Below are 18014 nucleotides of genomic sequence, written 5' to 3' on the forward strand. Positions count from 1 at the left end.
CATCTACTAATCATGACTAACCTCCATGCCAAATATGAAGACTGTAGGTCAAGGAATCTTAAGTTATTGGGCGGACAAGCTTTTTGAAGTCAAGGCCCCTGTGACCTTGACCTTTAACCTGGTGACCTCAAAATCAATAGGGGTCGTCTATTAATCATGACTAACCTCCATGCCAAATATGAAGACTGTAGGTCAAAGGAATCTTAAGTTATTGGGCGGCGTGCTTTTTGAAGTCAAGTCCCCTGTGACCTTGACCTTTGACCTAGTGACCTCAAAATCAATAGGGGTCATCTACTAATCATGACTAACCTCCATGCCAAATATGAAGACTAAGGGTCAAAGGAATCTTAAGTTATTGGGCGGACAAGAAAAAACCGACGGACGGCCGGACAAGCTGATTCCAGTATACCCCCCTTACAACTTTGTTGTGCGGGGGTATAAAAACGCTCCTTGTTTTCTTTTTGAAAGTCAATTTAACATTTTAGACCATCAATCATCACATATGCTATCTTTATAGTTTGGGCACTCTTTTCAAGAATAAGAAACCTCAAAGAATTCAAAAACGTATTAACTACAGAAAAGAACAATGAAAAGATAAAACTTCAAATTTATTTCTGAACACAGGTGGCAACCGATATTCATAGGCATGTAACAAGAATCATTAATATATTCACATCATTTAAAATGTCAGGGGCGTTATCAAGTCTAAAGATCCGGTGCCGCTTGTAACATTCGCACCTAGCACAATTTGTGCCGACGGTGAAGTAAGACTGTCTACACGACTCTGTACAGTAGAATCCACTAAACACTTCATAGTCTGTTCAAAACTCATTCTCTGTAATGGAGATGGATTGGTCTCCATGGCAATCCTGTTAAATGGTTTATATGACCCTTCAAAGGTCATGTAGTCCGCTAGGAGAGATAGATGTCTGTAGTCAACTTCGATACCATAGGCCGCAAACACAGCTTGAACCTCCTGATAGAATATAAAATTACAACATAAAATTATATACTTCTCAAAGCTACAAACACATTTTAAGACAAGATATGTTTGTAAAACATGTATGCCCCCTATCGGCAGCCAATTTGTCATGTGATCAGGTTATTATGCATGACTTCTGACCCAGTGAACAAGCAATTAATAAGGGTTATCTATATCTACTGGTCATGACTAGTCACAAGGTAATAATTATTGTGACCCCATAGGTTGTGTGCAGCAATTAAAGTTATTAAAAATCTTACCAAATAATATATACATAAATTTTATGAATCACATAGGCCTCATTAATGACAGCCAAGTTGTTATATTACATAAGACCTTCAAATGTGTATACCAAAAGCACATAAAAATATCAACCAAGGCAACTTGAGTTGTTGAGTTATTGGTTAGAAACAGTCATTAAGTACAAGGTCACTATGACATTGACCCCTTGACCCCAAAATCAATAGGGGTCATCTACTGGTCATGACCAATCATCATACCAAGTTTGAAGTTCCTAGGCCTAAGGGTTCTTTAGTTATTGACCGGAAACCGTTTTTACCTACAAGGTCAATGTGACCTTGACCTTTGACCCCTTGACCCCAAAATCAATAGGGGTCATCTGCTGGTCATGACCAATCACCATACCAAGTTTGAAGTTCCTAGGCCTAAGCGTTCTTTAGTTATTGATCGGAAACCGTTTTTACCTACAAGGTCAATGTGACCTTGACCTTTGACCCCTTGACCCCAAAATCAATAGGGGTCATCTGCTGGTCATGACCAATCACCATACCAAGTTTGAAGTTCCTAGGCCTAAGCGTTCTTTAGTTATTGATCGGAAACCGTTTTTACCTACAAGGTCAATGTGACCTTGACCTTTGACCCCAAAATCAATAGGGGTCATCTGCTGGTCATGACCAATCACCATACCAAGTTTGAAGTTCCTAGGCCTAAGCGTTCTTTAGTTATTGATCGGAAACCGTTTTAACATACAAGGTCAATGTGACCTTGACCTTTGACCCCTTGACCCCAAAATCAGTAGGGGTCATCTACTGGTCATGACCAATCACCATACCAAGTTTGAAGTTCCTAGGCCTAAGGGTTTTTTAGTTATCACTCGGAAACCATTTGGTCTACGGACCGACGGACCGGACGGACCGACAAGTGCAAAGCAATATACCCCCTCTTCTTCGAAGTGGGGGCATAATAATAAAGATTATATATGCAGGCGCTTCATTTTATCCCTATAACTATGTTATTTCCTCCACAATGCCTTATGAGCTACATGGCTACTTATATTTATTTGGAATTTTTTACATAGCTCACTATTTACTATTTATTTATATATCCTCCTTTTTTAAGTATTGAAAAGTTTCTTTCTGACACACTGAAAGCCACTGCATATATCGACTATTTACATAACACTAAAGTTTTTTTTACATACAAAAGTCTATCCTTCACTGCAAATGAGTTATTTACTCTTAATTTTTGTAGTGGCAAATTTATATTTTCCAACCAGCTGCATTACCCGCTGCATTACAGAAGGAAGGTTATAAACAAATAAATAATTTATTTTTGAAGCATGTACAAAAAATAAGACCATTTTACATTATTGTAGCTAATGAGGTAAAATAAAATCATTCATACCTTTATGATAACACGACTAGCAGCCTCAATACCATATGTCATAGCAATATCATGTATACTGTTACAGTATAAACGATTTATGTCCAGAATATCTGCATTCCTGTATAACTCCTGTAATAATATAAATATTATCATTATAATAATTTTTTTTTCTGAAAAAAAAATGTATTAAAGTTAGTCTTCTTTTCTTAATTTTGAGATTGCGAAGTTTTTTGGGTTTTTTTATGTAATAATGGGTATTTACAGAACTTTCCTTTCATCATGTGAATTATTAGTCATTTATAATATTAAATTTATAAATGACTAATAATTCACATTTATAAGTTTATAAATTATTTATAATTCATAAGTTTATATACATATATAAACCAATATAATGTATATCCTTACATGCATATTGATGCCCTCTGTTTTTAGATGCATCTCTTTACCATTTGGCCCGTCTTGTTCACCTAGGATACAGCGAGATATTCCTGGCACTTCATGTACAACATGCTTCTTCAGGTCAGATTCTAACAATGCTAGTAGATCTATCTTACTGTTTTGTAAAGGAAACTGTGAAAAAGAAAAAAGAACAACACATAATACAACTACATTTACACCACTTAATCTAAGAAACTTTTTCACAAAGATATAAGCAATATTATTATCTGTATATCTCATACAGTGATACTGTGAAAAAAACAAGAGCTGTCAGTAAGACAGAGTGCTCGACTATTCTCAGTGCTTGATTGTAAAACAAGAGCCTGGATAATGTAGAATTTTCTAAGTTCAAAAGGGCCATAATTCTGTCAAAATCCATGTTAGAGTTATGGGCCTCAAACAGTGACCTCCTATAATGCTCTCAAATAAGTGTGAGAAAAAGCTATATCACTATCTTGATACCCCATTGATGAAGAAGAAAAACACTCTCAATTATACACAATGTATAGCATGTAGCATACAAATGACTTTGGAATATTATTATCATTTCAGGTTAACATTTCTCCTCCTTTACTGGCACTACAAAACAATTATTTCTTCATATTGCTGCAAACTTACCCAAATAAGTAATATATAGCAGCATTAGATACCATATATTATTCATTAAAATATTGTGTGTTGTAAGGTTGCTTTTCATTGGATAATCATGATGCTAATATAAACTATATACATGGCTGCTGTCAATTTATTAAGTATAAATTTCATTTTTTCACACAAACAATTAAGTTTCCTAATTATAAATTTGTTATAAAGATTTTAGACAGGTTATATGGCCATATATATATAAACAGTTGTTTGCAATATAACCATAATCTAGCTACTTGGGTTATATATGCAAGCAACCAATTTGTTTAGGCTATATAACCTCTCAACTAAAACCATACAATTAATGTGATCAATCAAAACATTACCAGTGCTGATATTTTCATCATGAATTTCTTAGTAAGAATTGTATATACCTAACACTACCTTAATCTGCTAATCAGTGTAAACAGCAATAAAACTTTGCTAAGATTTGTTTTCCTTTGAAGAATTTTAAGTCATGTTGACACTGTATAGTCTAAACTAGCTCTTTTCCTGCTACAATTATTCCAGACATAACTGAGAACCTGTAATGAATGGGAACAAGACACTTCACCCCTAGACACTACAGAACTATAGAACATACAATTTTCACTAAGCTAGCTGGATAAGGATAAAATAATGCTTTTATTAATTATAGACTTACACTAATTGTGACCTCACACCAACGTTTTTTCTTTATATCATATCTATAGTGATCCACCTCTGGTGCACATTGTAAAACAGCCTGAAATTAACATATTAACTTATAATCATATTAATATCTTAATGTAAAATTCTGTCAAAAACCTCAAAAGGATGTACTTAAAAGTATATGCTAAAGTTACATAAATACATACAGGCTGAATGAAATAAAAACTGTTTAATAGAACTTAAACTTTTGCAAGACTTTGTAGACAGATTTGAAGCAAACAAACAAAATAATTGTGATCACTGAGTGTGTTTATTATCCAATATATTACAAGTAAATTATGCTTCAGAAATCCATATCTTTGTAATGCTTTATTAATGTCAAACATGTGTTTGATAATGTTTTAATAATGAATTTAGATCAAATTAGATGTTAAACAATTGAAAAAGGGAGCAAAATGTAAACAAAGTAGTATTTTGACTTCCATACAAAATACTCATTCACTAGATTGTACCCATTGCCAACAGAGCAAAAGGAGTAAAAGATAGTTAAATCTATGTGGCATATGTCTTTTCTTATGCTTTTTTTTATTTTTTGAAACTGTAACGAGATACCAAAAATAGAAAGTTTGAGAGAAATAAAAATGATAGCATATCTGAGGCGTAAGAGGCCTTTAAGAGTGTATGACATTGGCACAATTGTTACAAGCAAGATGCATAATGTCTTCATAACAAACTGTTAGATGGAAATAAATGCTTTATAATTGAAGCTACTGATGTTGTCTTATTTCTGTTAAAATCTGGACATGGACTCACATTTATACGACTTTCTGGATTGTCTTTTTCTCTCTCTTCATATTCCTCAATTAGTTCTTCATTTATATCTTCTGTTTCAGGTATTTCATCTTCCATATCTACATCCTCATCTTCTACAAGAAATAAAGAAAATATAAACATTTTCCTCTTTCTTTTGTAATGATTATACCCTACATGTTACAATTGTTAAAAAGTCATATACAGTCAAAGCTGTGTTAATGGCCACCCCTGAGTAAAGACCATTCTGTTAATAAAGATCACTCTTTGACATACCTTCATTGATAAATATACAAGAGTTATCTCTTTAAAAAAGACCACTTGTTTATAAAGACCATATTTGGCCGCTCTTATGGCTGGTCTTTACTCACATGTTTGACTGTAGCGTCATTCAAGCTTTTGCTGGTACCAACCACCTGCCTAATTAAGCAATGTAGTATTCAATGATCATAGGTAAACAAACTAAATAGGTTTTTTACATGATAATACCAAACAACTTTTGCAGGATCTTAATTTAAAGTTATGTAGAAAAGTGATATGGACCCATTTTCTAAACCATGTGTCTTGAAATAGAAAGAAATCACTTGGTTACAAAAGGCTTTATATTTAATAAAATATTGAATATTGAAACATTATTTTATGAAGTATTTGAATACACTAAATATTTCTTAATACATGTAACAAAAACTTATACTTTGTAGTATGGAAACAATCAACACACACCTACACAAGGTTTCACTTAATAAACAGAAAAGAACAAACAAGTAAAACATAAAAAATAATGATATCAATACACTTTAAGTTTGCAATTTGCCCAAGAAACAATAAATCATTAAAAGGGATTTTAAAGGGACTACACACAACAGGACTGGAAATATTTTGGTCATGATTTGTATATTACTTGATGTATGTCTGGATTAATAATTTGTTTGCAAAATTTCAGTTCAATGGCTAATTTCATTTTTCAAGAACAATCGTTTTTATTATGCAAAATGACCAAAAACATGAATAGTGTTTAAATGCTTTTAACTAAAATTAGACAAAGGACCACGAAAAAAGCAATTTTCAATTTATTTCTTAGTATATTTCTTTATTATATGTTACATATGTTTCCATGTCTTGTATCCCCAAAAAGAATTTTAATTTTCATGTGTCCAAAGGAAGAATTCTAAACATTTATGTAATTATGCTTTTGGACCTCAGTAGAGTTCCTTTAAATGACATTCCTAATTAACAACATATCAAATACCTTGATCTTTATCAAGCGAGTCTCTACTATTCTCGTCTTCTTCATACTCATGTTCCTCTTTCTTTTTCTGTTTCTGATTATTCGCTGTGTCATCTCCATCATCAGCGTCCATGTCTTTATCATCATCATCATCATCATCGTCGTCATCATCATCCATGTTTGTATTAGCTTTAGATGATTCCGATTCCTTGGCAGATGATTGATATTTTTGCTTCTGAGTGCCTGTTGACAGCAACCTGTATAAATAACAGCATAGTGTTTAAAACAATTGTATGGGTAAGAAAAGGTGAAAATAATTTCCTTCAGTTAAATAAGGCATAGCTGATTTTGTAACATTGAACTTTTTTTGTAAAAGGAGCAAAGTCCAAGTCATTATTATTAATGGAAAAATACCATGTGTACTTTGATATTCTTTTGTCATTTATTTCAGTCAAAGACAAGCATCTCAAAACAACTGGCGTTCCATTACTTTAGCTACCTAGACATCTTGCAAAGAAAGAAATTCTCATTTGTAAGCAAATATATACAAAGAAATCATTTAATTGTATCTGTCCACACAAAAGTTATTAAAATAACTTTTCATCTATGGTTAAACACTTCAAAAATTCAATTAACAGTCTGAACACTTGTACATTGCAAGAAAGTAACACTATTACAAGTTGTTTTAATTATTCAAACTTATCATACCAAATTTGTGTATTAAACATGTTTTAAATTCATAACTACCCATTGCATGATGTATTTCTATATCTAAACACATGTAATAATATTAAATTACAAACAGTAAAGTATCAAGTCGGACTGCACAGATTTGCCATATATTGAACAGTTCATTTAACCCATTATCTGCTAATTGTTTGCAACAATATGGTACAGGTAGTCTTACTGCAATGCTTTCCTGCCAAAAAGTTCTAACATCGGACAATATCCTAATAAAGCAGTCATTTTCCAGAACATTATTTATCACAATCTGCGGTATTCAATAATTTATATCCATTAATAACCAGAATTTAGTACCTAGAGATAAAGGATAAGTGATTGTAAATAATCTAAGCTCAAAATTTTGAAAAAAAAATAACATTCCGACAATTCAAGTACTGATTTCCTACGATATTGGCAGATGTTAAAAATATTTGGGCGGGAAACGTTACAGTAAGACTACCTTAAATTTGGAACAGTCCATTCAAAGTTTAAGGGATTCTAATAATAGTTTTAGGGATTTTAATAACAAAATACAAAACTTTAGCTGCCAACAAAATAGAGGCTGGTCAGACCGCACATCATTGAAGGTGGCCTGGATCTAAACTGATGGCAACTTACAATCACTTTCAATACCAGCATGGTAAGCTTTAAAATCGTTCTTATATTAAGTCACCACTGTACTTACTTATTCTGAGCATTGATTTTGGCTCTTATCAGTTGTACCACTTTTTTAATGTATGTTTTCTCCACAAACTTTAATATCTTATTCGGAACAACTATAAAACGTTCTTTGTAACACTCTCTTGGTAGAAAATTTAAGCGTATTCTAAACACTCTTCTTCGTTGACTGAAAGTAAAAAATAAATGGATTGTTATTTCCGATTCTTGTGTGGAAATGGCTTGAACACATGAAAATGATAGGTAAATTTACTTTCATCACCAACATCATATTAAGGTCCAAGTAAGACTCAGCATTTTTAAAATTGAAGAAACTCTGCCTTCTAGAATAAAAGTGCTTATTCAAATAATTTGTATTTAACAATTATGGACAGCCCCTGGTTAGAACCTCTGACCAACTATGAGAAGCATCTGGCCAGATTTAAAGCAGCATGCCTCCAAATTCATGCAAATTTTCATGAAAAATTTTGAAAATGTAATGAAAAGTAAAATATTGTGAGGTTAACAAAGAAAGCATTTTACACATTGTATAAGGCATTTACAATACATGTAAATTACCAAGATGAGGTCAAACTATGCAAAAATAGTCATTACTGAGGCAGTAGAAAAATGGTGATAAATACTGCAAAATCAGTCTTTAATTAGCGTATAACATGCAAATTATGACTTAAATATTTTGATTTTTTTTTTTACTTTTCTCAATTTCTTAGTTCATGTTTCTGAAGTTTGATATTCTTGAAATATTTTGGCAATTCTGGAGGCATGCAGCTTTAAACCAACAGCAAGGAAAAGAAAGTATTAAAAATCTGCGATCTATACAACTTGGCCATAGAAACTTGTTCATCACAGATATATACATGTAGCTTCAAGTTGATAACAAACTGCATTAAGTTAAACATCAGTTTTCTTCATAACTTATATCAGATCAACAAGAGCTGTCAGAAGAACAACATGCTCAACAATTCTCAGTGCTTGATAGTAAAAACAAGAGCCTGGATAATATAGAATTTTCAAAGTTCTAAAATGGCCATAACACTGTCAAAATCCATGTTAGAGTTATAGCCCTTTGGCAGTGACCTCCTATAATGCCCTTCCATAGGTTTTGAGATACCAACTTGCAAGCAAAAACTTAACCAAAGTATGATGTTGATGCATGGCCGAGTACAATAGTGTACTTTGAAAAGTCGAGCTAAAAATAATTTAACTAATGAAGAAGAAAAGAATTGAAAATGAAACTGAATTACAGTAAGAAACTAAACTGTGAAAGCAAAAGAGTTTTACTTTCTCTGCTCTCCAAGAAATATACCAAACAAAATTAATTTTACATATACTATCATTAGTTTTAACTTACTATCTAATTCTTCCTTTTATGGCCAACCATTCACAGACCTGAATGCTTTGTATAACCTATGAATATAAATTTTATCTATATATAATTTGACTTGTAAAATTAAAAAAACGCTAATTTGAATTTGCCTTAGCTTTCGGCCCTTCAGCTTTCTTCAGTTATTATTCAACTATGCGTCACTCAATGATGTTACATCACTTCCCTTGTTTTGTCTGAATATATTTGTATGTATAATAAACGCCGATGAAGAAGGCCGAAAACTACAGCAAATTCAAACTAGAACTATCACTAAATGTGATTAATACCCCCACAAGACTGCTTCAGAAATGAGGATGTTACTAGTAACAGAATACCTTGTAAAAGAATTGAAATATAGAGTTATGGTTGTGGCAATTAAAGATAGTTGTGGTTCTTGTTTTCAATGTGGTTGGCCATTGATGAAGTTTTATTGAATTACGCTGTAATAAGTCCAGAAAGACAAGGAAAAGGGAACAAAGGGCAATAACTCTATAAATACTGAAGATGGAGTTATAGTTCTTGTGCACTGCACTTCCTCTTATTGTGCTTGACCATTGTATGAAGTTGTTTTGAATTCCAACCAGTACGTTTTAAGTTATGCTCCGGACAAGGAAAAGTATCAAAGGGCAGTAACTCTGTATTTTGTCAAAATGGAGTAATGGCTCTTGTGCACTGCACTTCCCCTTATTGTGTTTGATAATTGTATGAAGTTGTTTTTAATTCCAACCAGTAGTTTTCAAGTTATGCCCCGGACAAGGAAAAGTAACAAAGGGCAATAACTCTGTAATTAATCAAGATAGAGTTATGGTTCTTGTGCACTGCACTTCCTCTCAATGTGCTTGACCATTGTATGAAGTTATAATGAATTCCAACAATTAGTCTTCAAGTTATGGTCCGGACAAAAGAAAGCAACGGAAAAGTAACAAAGGGCAATAACTCTGTAATTACTTTAGATAGAGTTATGGTTCTTGTGCACTGCACTTCCCCTTATTGTGTTTGATAATTGTATGAAGTTGTTTTTAATTCCAACCAGTAGTTTTTAAGTTATGCCCCGGACAAAGAAAAGTAACAAAGGGCAATAACTCTGTAATTAGTCAAGATAGAGTTATGGTTCTTGTGCATTTCACTTCCTCTCAATGTGCTTGACCATAGTATGAAGTTATAATGAATTCCAACAATTAGTCTTCAAGTTATGGTCCGGACAAAAGAAAGCAATGGAAAAGTAACAAAGGGCAATAACTCTGTAATTACATTAGATAGAGTTATGGTTCTTGTGCACTGCACTTCCCCTTATTGTGTTTGACAATTGTATGAAGTTGTATTGAATTCCAACCAGTAGTTTTCAAGTTATGCCCCGGACAAGGAAAAGTAATAAAGGGCAATAACTCTGTAATTAGTCAAGATAGAGTTATGGTTCTTGTGCACTGCACTTCCTCTCAATGTGCTTGACCATTGTATGTAGTTTTATTGAATTCCAACCATCAGTTTTCAAGTTATGCTCCGGACAAGGAAAATGCAACGGACGTCTGGACCGACCGACCGACCAACCAACCGACCACCGGGTGACTCCTATATAACCCCCCAAACTTCGTTTTTGGGGGTATAATTAACGTTTTTAATTTTATATGGCAAATTAGAGATTTTATCTAATTTAAAATGTACATTAACAACTATTTTGTTCTCACATAATCTACCATATTTTGTATAGTTTAACTCAATAGGTTAATTTGTCATGGAAATTACTGCCATACCTTCAAAACTATTTTTATACAGTGGCATAACTTAATTCATAACTGTGAAATGACATCATCCTAATAGGAAGCAGTTCATTCTCTAAATACCCTAAAATGAGGTCATTATGACTCATCTGAGATCCCCATGGCAAATAATATTTCCAGCATGTATAAAACATATGGAAACACTAGTGACAGTCTGCAGGAATATAAATAAATAAAGTTTCCTCAGAAAAGATTCAAAGCCTCTCATACCTCATCAAGATTAACTTTAGTCAGCCTTCTCTGAAGCTGTTTTACTTTAGCCATGTTATCATTCCCTGGTAACACAGGTAGATCTAATGCTGGAGTTTTTATAGTCTTACTTCCTACCATGAGGATTTCACGTAACCGAGGGATACCAAGGGTCACGTTCATTTCACCTCGACCAGCGAAGTGAAATGTGTTCAAGGTCATCTGAGTGGAGGGTTCACCAATAGACTGAAATAATTGAAATGATATCGTATACATGTATATGCATAATATTGAGGCAAATTCTTTCACATGAAACTTGGAATTTTTCTGCAAAAAGAGTTTTCTCTAAACGTCTTGTATCAAGTGGGTTAGAAAACTGACCTACTTTTTAAAACTTTCATTTTACAATCCTCGCACTCCCACCCGCCAAGTTTGAGATATAAAGTTATCAGTAATATAGGGGAAAAAAACAACAAATATCAAATGTATAATGAAGATACACGACTTCTATCATCAAAATTGAACTCAGAGTTCATACTGGTAAAAATTACCATACTTATCTATCTTTAATTATATATTAAACAATTTTTTTAATTCAACAAATTATTCAATTGAAACAATGTTTGGGGGAATTCCTTCAAAAATCTATGACAATGGGCCTTTAAAAGTACCTGAGCACACAACAGACCAACAGCTTCCCCTGGATCTATTACAGATTGTTGTAGCTTCATGTTCATCAACTTTAGGAACTGACTCTCATTCTGAAATACAAGTCATATATCATATTGCATGTATAATAAAAGTGTAAGATACTGTTAACAAAAAAAACAAACTTAGAGATATATCATGCTCAAATTTTGTTATTTCAAAATATTTATAAATGCTACAGTCCCTTATAAGTTAGTGTAAAAATAAATATATAGCAGATAATTATGTCAGGTTTATAATTCTGAAGTATTTCTGGTTAAGGTTTAAACTTACACTAGTTGTCTTTGCAAAGTTTCTGATAATATTTCCAAGCTTTTCTGGTAATGCATTTGGATAGTATGGTAAAAACTTGGAAAGTACTGGGTCAGGACAGCGTAAACTCTTCTTCTCATATCTGTAATGGACAAAAACATCATGATTACTGGACAAAAAAAGGACAAGCACATTTTACAAAACAAATAAGAAATAAACAATTTCTTGAAAGTAAGTCCAACAATTTCCAAATTTATCAGGCAAATATTTTCATACTCATAAAGAAAATTTGTATAATTCTAAAAGCAGGCTTACTTTCTCTTTTGTTTATCACTCAAGTCTTTCCACATCGTAGTCAGATGCCAATCTTTATCTGACCTTCCAGGAGCACTGTCAATGACCTCAGTAAGGTCAAGGTCATTTCCAACATCTTCACAGAACTGCAGAAATCCTGACCGCCTCACATGACCATGAACATGGTGTTTATTCTTTTTCTGCCACTTACGAATCTGAATGAAGGAAAATCAAAAGATAAACATTCAAAGTAAATTATTAGTTTCCATAACTCCCATAAGTCAAAAACTGTTCAAATAACAACTTTAATTGATAAACAAGAGGGCCATGATGGCCCTGAGGTCGCTCACCTGTATATAGCCCCCCCCCCCCCCCCCCCGGCCAATTTTTACCCAAGGGCTTTTATTTGTTTATTTGAACAGACTTGGTAGACACCCATAAGAAGATGTTTCATGCTAAACATCTAAGTTCTAGCTCATTGGGTTTTTTAAAAGAAGATTTTTAAAGTTTTTACTATACACATATAGTTAAAAACAATGACATCCCTGGAGCAGGGCCAGTTTTGACCCCAGGGCTTTTATTTGAACAAACTTTGTAGATATTTACTTAAAGATGTTTCATGCTTAATATCTAAAATCTAGCTATTTGGGTTTTTTCAAAGAAGATTTTTAAGTTTTTGCTATACACATATAAGGAAAATCAATGACACCCCCCCCCCCCGGGCGGGGCCAGTTTTGACCCCAGGGCTTTTATTTGAACATACTTGGTAGACACCCATTAGAACATGTTTCATGCTACTTATCTTAGCTCTAGCTTATTGAGTTCTTTAAAAGAAGATTTTTTAAGTTTTAACTATATGCATATAGGGAAAATCAATGACCCCCTGGGGTGGGGCCAATTTTGACCCCAGGGCTTTTATTTGAACAAACTTGGTAGACACTCATTAGAAGATGTTTCATGCTAAATATCTTAGCTCTAGCTCTTTGGGTTCTTTAAAAGAAAATTTTTGAAGTTTTTACAATATGCATATAGGGAAAATCTATGACCCCCTGGGGCGGGGTCAATTTTGACCCCAGGGCTTTAATTTGAACAAACTTGGTAGACACTCACTAGAAGATGTTTCATGCATAATATCTTAGCTCTAGCTCTTTGGGTTCTTTAAAAGAAGATTTTTTAAGTTTTTACTATATGCATATAGGGAAAATCAATGACCCCCTGGGGCGGGGCCTATTTTGACCCAAGGCATTAATTTGAACAAACTTGGTAGACACTCACTAGAAGATGTTTCATGCTTAATATCTTAGCTCTAGCTCTTTCTTTGGGTTCTTTAAAAGAAGATTTTTTAAGTTTTTACTATATGCATATAGGGAAAATCAATGACCCCCTGGGGCGGGGCCAATTTTGACCCCAGGGCTTTTATATGAACAAACTTGGTAGACATTCACTAGAAGATGTTTCATGCTTAATATCTAAGCTTTAGCTCTTCCAGTTCTTTAAAAGAAGATTTTTAAGTTTTTACTATATGCATACAGGGAAAATCAATGACCCCCCGGGGCGGGGCCAATTTTGACCCCAGGGCTTTTATTTGAACAAACTTGGTAGACATTCACTAGAAGATGTTTCATGCTTAATATCTGAGCTCTAGCTCTTACGGTTCTTTAAAAGAAGAATTTTTCAGTTTTTACTATATGCATATAGGGAAAATCAATGACCCCCTGGGGCGGGGCCAATTTTGACCCCAGGGCTTTTATTTGAACAAACTTGGTAGACACTCACTAGAAGATGTTTCATGCCAAATATCTTAGCTCTAGCTCTTTGGGTTCTTTAAAAGAAGATTTTTTTAAGTTTTTACTATATGCATATAGGGAAAATCAATGACCCCCTGGGGCGGGGCCAAATTTGACCCAGGGCTTTTATTTGAACAAACTTGGTAGACACTTACTAGAAGATGTTTCATGCCAAATATCTAAGCTCTAGCTCTTAGGGTTGTTTAAAAGAAGATATTTAAAGATTTTTCTTTCGGTTGCCATGGCAACCAGAGTTCTGCATGGAATTAAATTCTTTGAACAATTTTTAAAGGTGACCACCAAAGGAACATTCCTGTGAAGTTTGGATGAAATTGGCTCAGTGGTTTATGAGGAGATGTCATTTAAAGCAAAAGTTTACGGACGGACGACGGACGGACGGACGCTGGACGAAAAGCGATCACAAAAGCTCACCCTGTCACTTTGTGACAGGTGAGCTAAAAAGTTAATTCCACAATTTCTTTATTCAACACTGAAGAGCACTAAATTTGTTAGATTAACAATAGAAGTTTCCAGGAAAATATTACAAAATGCTCTTGTCACTAGTTTTCGCGACTGTCAGGATTTAAAGCCAAAATGCAAACTGAAAACAGCCTGTCATGGCTACTTATATAGACTCTGAAATGGCCAGGACTGTCACAATTGACCAATCATAACATTCCATTTGGCCTGGCAGTCTGGCAGGAAAGACAGGAATTTCTTAAAATGGCAGCCATATTGACAGGAATAATTTAGAAAATGTAAATAAACAAAATTAACAAATAACAAAATATGCAGTAAACACTTGAATTACATGCTTAACTTGATGCACTTAAGATCTGGACCAAAAACAATCATGGTTATAGCTTAGAAAAACGAACTATTGATATAAAAAGATTCCAAGTGTCAGGAATTTGAATTTTCCCTCCTGACAAACTTAGAGGTCATACCGGTCATCAACATTATTATGAAATACAGCAAGCCAGCTAAATATTTGGAAAGAAACTTATGTCTTAGGTAATAAAGGATTACTTTTTTTTGTTCTTACATGTAAAATGGTAAGTATTTGTATATGTTTATGAAAATACATGCATTTAAAGTTTTGAATCAAGGTAGACAACTCTTGTCGGCCATTTTGATGCCAGGATAAACAAAGTAAGTGAATCATCTTTTGAAGTATAAACCTCCTTAAAGTGTCTTATATAGTCCTAGAGCCTCAGAATGTCCTATATCATGGTCTTAATTCCTTCCTTTACCAGAAAATTATCTAAACAAATAAGATCAGCAAATATGAATGGCTGCGGCAAATTCAGGAATCCTGACAGGTAAAGTTCAGGAATCCTGGCTGGTAAGTTTTAAGCAGTGACTGAACAGTATTACCTCATTTGTCAATAAATTATGCTAGTTTGATGTTCAAATTGCCATAAAACATAGTTTGTTTTAAACTGATATATCCATTACAAGGTCCTGAAAGTAAATTATTTGATAAACATTCACAGTCCCTTACAAGAAGTCATAAATTAACCCTAGCCTTCAGTCTGCAACAGATTCTACCCATGCAACTAGTGCAGACTAAGATCAGTCGGCACATATTTTGAATGATGGAATAGTGTTGACTTAATGATGGACAAGTCCATTAAAGCTATATAACATGGAAATGTTTATAATAAATGTGTCTACATCGTAAGATCAAAGTCATGTGATCATTGGGTTCAGTCTAGCATGTGATCATTGGTTCAAACTTTCATGTGATCATTGGTTTTTTACTATCATATGTTAATTGATTCAAACTATCATAATATTATGATCAATGGGTTCAAACCATCATGTTATCATTGGTTCAAACTTTCATGTGATCACTGGTTCAAACTGTCATGTGATTATTCCTTCAAATTATCATGTGATCATTGTGTTCAAAAGTTGAACCACTGATCTTTTATAAGCCAGCTAGATAGCTTCCTAAAATGAAAGAATCCAATATTTTTGACTGAATTTCAGCCAACAGCTACAATAAGTTCTCGGCCACAGACTTACAAAACCCATAAAGTAAGATAAGCTAACAAAACTAAGACAAGGTAACAAACAAATTGTTACATTTTATATATCACCTACCTTTTCCTCAAGCTTACTAATGTCATGTTCCACAGCTTCATCATGAGGCATTTTCTTCTGTTTTTTCTTCAGGATATGTTTATTTGAGAGTAAGAAAGGGAATTGTTTAGGAATCAGGAAACCGACTTTAGAAACGTCTAAACTGTCTTCACCATACTTAAACTGTAAAAGAAACAATAGGTACTAAATAAACTATAATCTGACATTGTCAGCGAACAAAGAATTTTAGAGTGTTACACTTTGCAGGCGTCATGGTCAATTCATATGCATCCAAACTCTAAAGCAATGACAATTTATACATCTAATACCAATGTTTTTACTTGATGTTTGTTGAGATGGATTCTAAATCACACCAAACACTGTTAAGGGTCATTTGGCAACTTTCAAGCTGTTATGGTGAAGGAGGAACTCAAGTGTTCATCTATGCATTATTTCAGGCACAAGCAGGTACCTGATTTATAGAAGCACTTACTATACATAAACAAACTAAATAGCTTTCTCACATGAAAGAGCCAACAGCTGAGGGGCAGGTCATTTGACATCAGCAACCTTAACCTATCGGTCACAGAGACCCTCATCTTATTTATTATTGAATAAACCATATTTATTAAAAACACTTATGAATAAAGATAAAACTATTCAATGATATTGTATGCTTAAAAATTTTTTTTTGGGGATTAAAAATTTAAAGGATAAAACTCATATAAAAAATTTTAAAATAAAATGAAAAAAAGTTAATTGATAAAAAAACAAAAATTAAAACGCGGGTCCCTTAAAAACAGGCTGCCCGAGTCTCGTACTGTAAGGTCATTTTTTCCCACCTTGAAAACCCCAAAAAGGTTTGATTAAACATCTCTGTAGATAACCACTACGACTTGTCTTCACAGCTGTGTCCACCAAACCCTGTCATATATATAGATACAGTCTTAATTCTATTATTTTCAAGTTTAACATAACATATTAACTGTACGGCAATATTATTTGAGTTAAATTATAAAATTTCACAATATACTATATATATATGGTTTCAAAACTTTAGCCAGGGACTTTTTCTAAAATAGTTTTGGGCCTTAAAACGTGTTTTTTTTAATGCAGCCCTACGGGGGCATATTTATATATATTAATTTCCCCAAAAACCCCTTTATTCTAGGACCCCAGTTTTTATGGGTTAAAAAACCCCAAAAAAACCCCAACCCAAAATTTTATATTCTATTTAAGTAACGGGGAAAGGTTCAATCGGGGACATTTCATCAAAAAAAAACTTTAATTAAATTGGGATTTCATTTTGGTTTTTAAAAAATGGCGGAACCCGGTTTCATGCCCCAGCGCATGAATCTTCATCAAAAACCCACAAAATAAAAGATTAATTGATCTCCCTACAGACTTACCACTATGGGAAATAAAAGGGCGACCAGGACCGATATGCCGTTACCCCCAAAAATGACCCCTCCCCCTAGGGCACTATTTTTTTGTAATTGTTTAGCCCCGCCGGGGGATATTTTATAGTATGCTAAAAAGGTACCCCGCCGTCCCCAAAAAAACCCAGCAAACTTTGGTACCCCGGGCCGTACCAAATTTTAACCAGCAGCCAAGGACTCCGCTGTCCCTAATATAACCATTTAACCCAAAAGGAAAACCCCCGCCTTTAACCCCAATAAAAACCGAAAACAAGGTCTCCCCCTACCTAAATAAACCATCAACAAGGTACCCCGGGCATACCTGATATAACCACCAGGGGAACATAGTTTCAGTCTTTAACTTTAAGATG

The 18014-nt window shown here is 33.7% G+C and overlaps 1 protein-coding gene across 1 annotated transcript; it reads right to left on the reverse strand.

Annotated features, from left to right (window-relative positions):
• Positions 1-595: 595 nt before the first annotated feature.
• On the reverse strand, positions 596-16410 carry LOC132749259 (DNA-directed RNA polymerase I subunit RPA1-like). The gene is made up of 13 exons (XM_060738983.1): positions 16247-16410; positions 12372-12565; positions 12078-12198; positions 11768-11857; positions 11118-11342; positions 9115-9170; positions 7771-7932; positions 6384-6619; positions 5138-5250; positions 4338-4418; positions 3017-3181; positions 2627-2737; positions 596-976 (listed from the first exon to the last, which is right to left on the reverse strand). The coding sequence occupies exons 1-13, from the start codon at positions 16295-16297 to the stop codon at positions 680-682; spliced, it is 1902 nt and encodes a 633-aa protein (XP_060594966.1). The 5' UTR covers positions 16298-16410; the 3' UTR covers positions 596-679.
• Between the last annotated feature and the right edge of the window lie 1604 nt (positions 16411-18014).

The sequence above is a fragment of the Ruditapes philippinarum genome, unplaced genomic scaffold (genome assembly GCF_026571515.1).
Source record: "Ruditapes philippinarum isolate M1 unplaced genomic scaffold, ASM2657151v2 ctg11896_1_1_1_1, whole genome shotgun sequence".
NCBI lineage: Eukaryota > Metazoa > Mollusca > Bivalvia > Venerida > Veneridae > Ruditapes > Ruditapes philippinarum.